The sequence below is a fragment of the Monoraphidium neglectum genome (assembly GCF_000611645.1).
Source record: "Monoraphidium neglectum strain SAG 48.87 unplaced genomic scaffold scaffold00772, whole genome shotgun sequence".
Classification (NCBI taxonomy): domain Eukaryota; kingdom Viridiplantae; phylum Chlorophyta; class Chlorophyceae; order Sphaeropleales; family Selenastraceae; genus Monoraphidium; species Monoraphidium neglectum.
The window spans coordinates 18,317-19,937 of record NW_014012856.1 but is presented as its reverse complement, the minus strand read 5'-3'; the positions used below and the strand labels follow the sequence as shown (position 1 = coordinate 19,937).

The following is a 1,621-nucleotide window of genomic DNA, read 5'->3' as shown; positions in this document are numbered from 1 at the left end:
GGGGGGGGGGGGGGGGGGACGTGTGTCGTCATGTTCCGCGGTTCCAGGTGCAACTTCCCCGGCAGCTTCCTGAACAGGGGAGCCTTTCACATCGGCGGGCGCTCACCACCACCAAAACCTCCCCCTCCCCATTCACCCTCCCGACAACGACCGCACACCCCGGCTGCACCACCTGCAGGCAGCCCGGCCGAGTACCCTGCCTCCACATCCGATGCCGCCCTAGTCACCGCCGCCGTCAACACCCTGCGGGCCATGTTTGGCGCGGCCAACATCCCCGAGCCCGTCCAGACCTGGGTCACCCGCTGGCACTCGGACCCTTACTCATTTGGGAGCTACAGCTCTGTCCAGCCTGGCGCCAAAGGCAGGGAGAGGGCGGATCTGGCTGCCACAACAGCGGGGCGGTTGTTTTGGGCGGGGGAGGCGACGCACCAACGCGTGCCCGCAACGGTGCAGGGCGCGTGGCTGAGCGGCGCCGCCGCGGCCGCTGCGGCCGCGGCTGCTTTTTGAAGTTGGCGCCGCCGAGGCCGCCGCCCACTGTCAGCCGGCATGGGGCACTTGCTGCGCGTGCAGCAGGTGGGCAGGGGGCGATGCCTCATGCAGCTGCAGGCGCAGGCTGGTTGTTGGGTCACGCATGCACAAGCAGCCTGATGATCAGTCTTTGAGACCGTGCCGAGCCCACAGCGTGGATGACACACTTTGGTAGGCTGCCCTCGATCCCCTCATGTGCTCAAGGGCGCACAGTCGTGCGTCTGGCTGTGACCCTGCACCTGTGGTGTCGGGGTGCACTACCACTGCATGCTGCTGCCATCGCGCCTGACCCAGCTGCGGGGAACCCTCTCATCAGCAGCTGTAGCATTCGCGCAATAGTGCGCCCGCAGAATCTCAAGCAGCTGCTTGGCATGGTTATTTTGGGGGGGGGGTGGGGGGGGGGGTGAGGGGGCGCCCGCCCGCGCGCAACACTGGCAGCAGCTGGCATCAAAATGTACCTGCCGCGTTTGCACGGGATGTGTGCGTGTGCGGCATGCAGCACATATTGTTGCTGGGGACAGCTGATGCGCAGCGATTACAGACGCTCATGTGGTGCCACGACGCGCGCCTTGCTGACGTGGCTGCGCTGTTTCGTTGGGGGTGCAACACTGTCCTCATATATGTGAAGTGGGACCCCAACGAAGATGTGTTCATCGAGCCAACGGCGTGCGCTGCCTGCGCCCAAACTCATTTGTTGGCTGCACAACACGTGCCTGTGCATGTCGGTCGGCGCTATTCTCTTCTGTGAGAGAAAGCCCATTTCTCATGGTGAACCCATTAACCACACATCCCAGGCACTAGACGGCTTATGATATATGTAGAAGAAGTTTTGCAAAAGTATTTGCCAACTCTGTGCACACTGTGAATCCATGCATGCAGCACAGGCGCTCGGCATGCTGTGCGTCGCCAGCGTGAAAGGGACACCCACCAAACAGCGAATTTTGTGCTGGTACCGCAGTACGTCACCACAGCTGCTGGCCACCCCGCTGGCCCCCAAAACTCTCATGTACTTGGTTACACACACACACACACACACACACACACACACACACACACACACACACACACACACACACACACACACACACACACA

The 1,621-nt window shown here is 62.2% G+C and overlaps 1 protein-coding gene across 1 annotated transcript in view; it reads left to right on the top strand.

Annotated features, from left to right (window-relative positions):
- The window catches only part of MNEG_5246 (hypothetical protein), a gene marked incomplete at both ends in the record, with an annotated part of 2,124 nt that extends 1,617 nt beyond the window's left edge, over positions 1 to 507 (top strand). Inside the window, one exon of the mRNA XM_014046280.1 lies at positions 179 to 507. Coding sequence (XP_013901734.1) covers positions 179 to 507 — 329 coding nt within the window. The remainder of the gene's footprint in view (positions 1 to 178) is intronic.
- Positions 508 to 1,621: the final 1,114 nt, after the last annotated feature.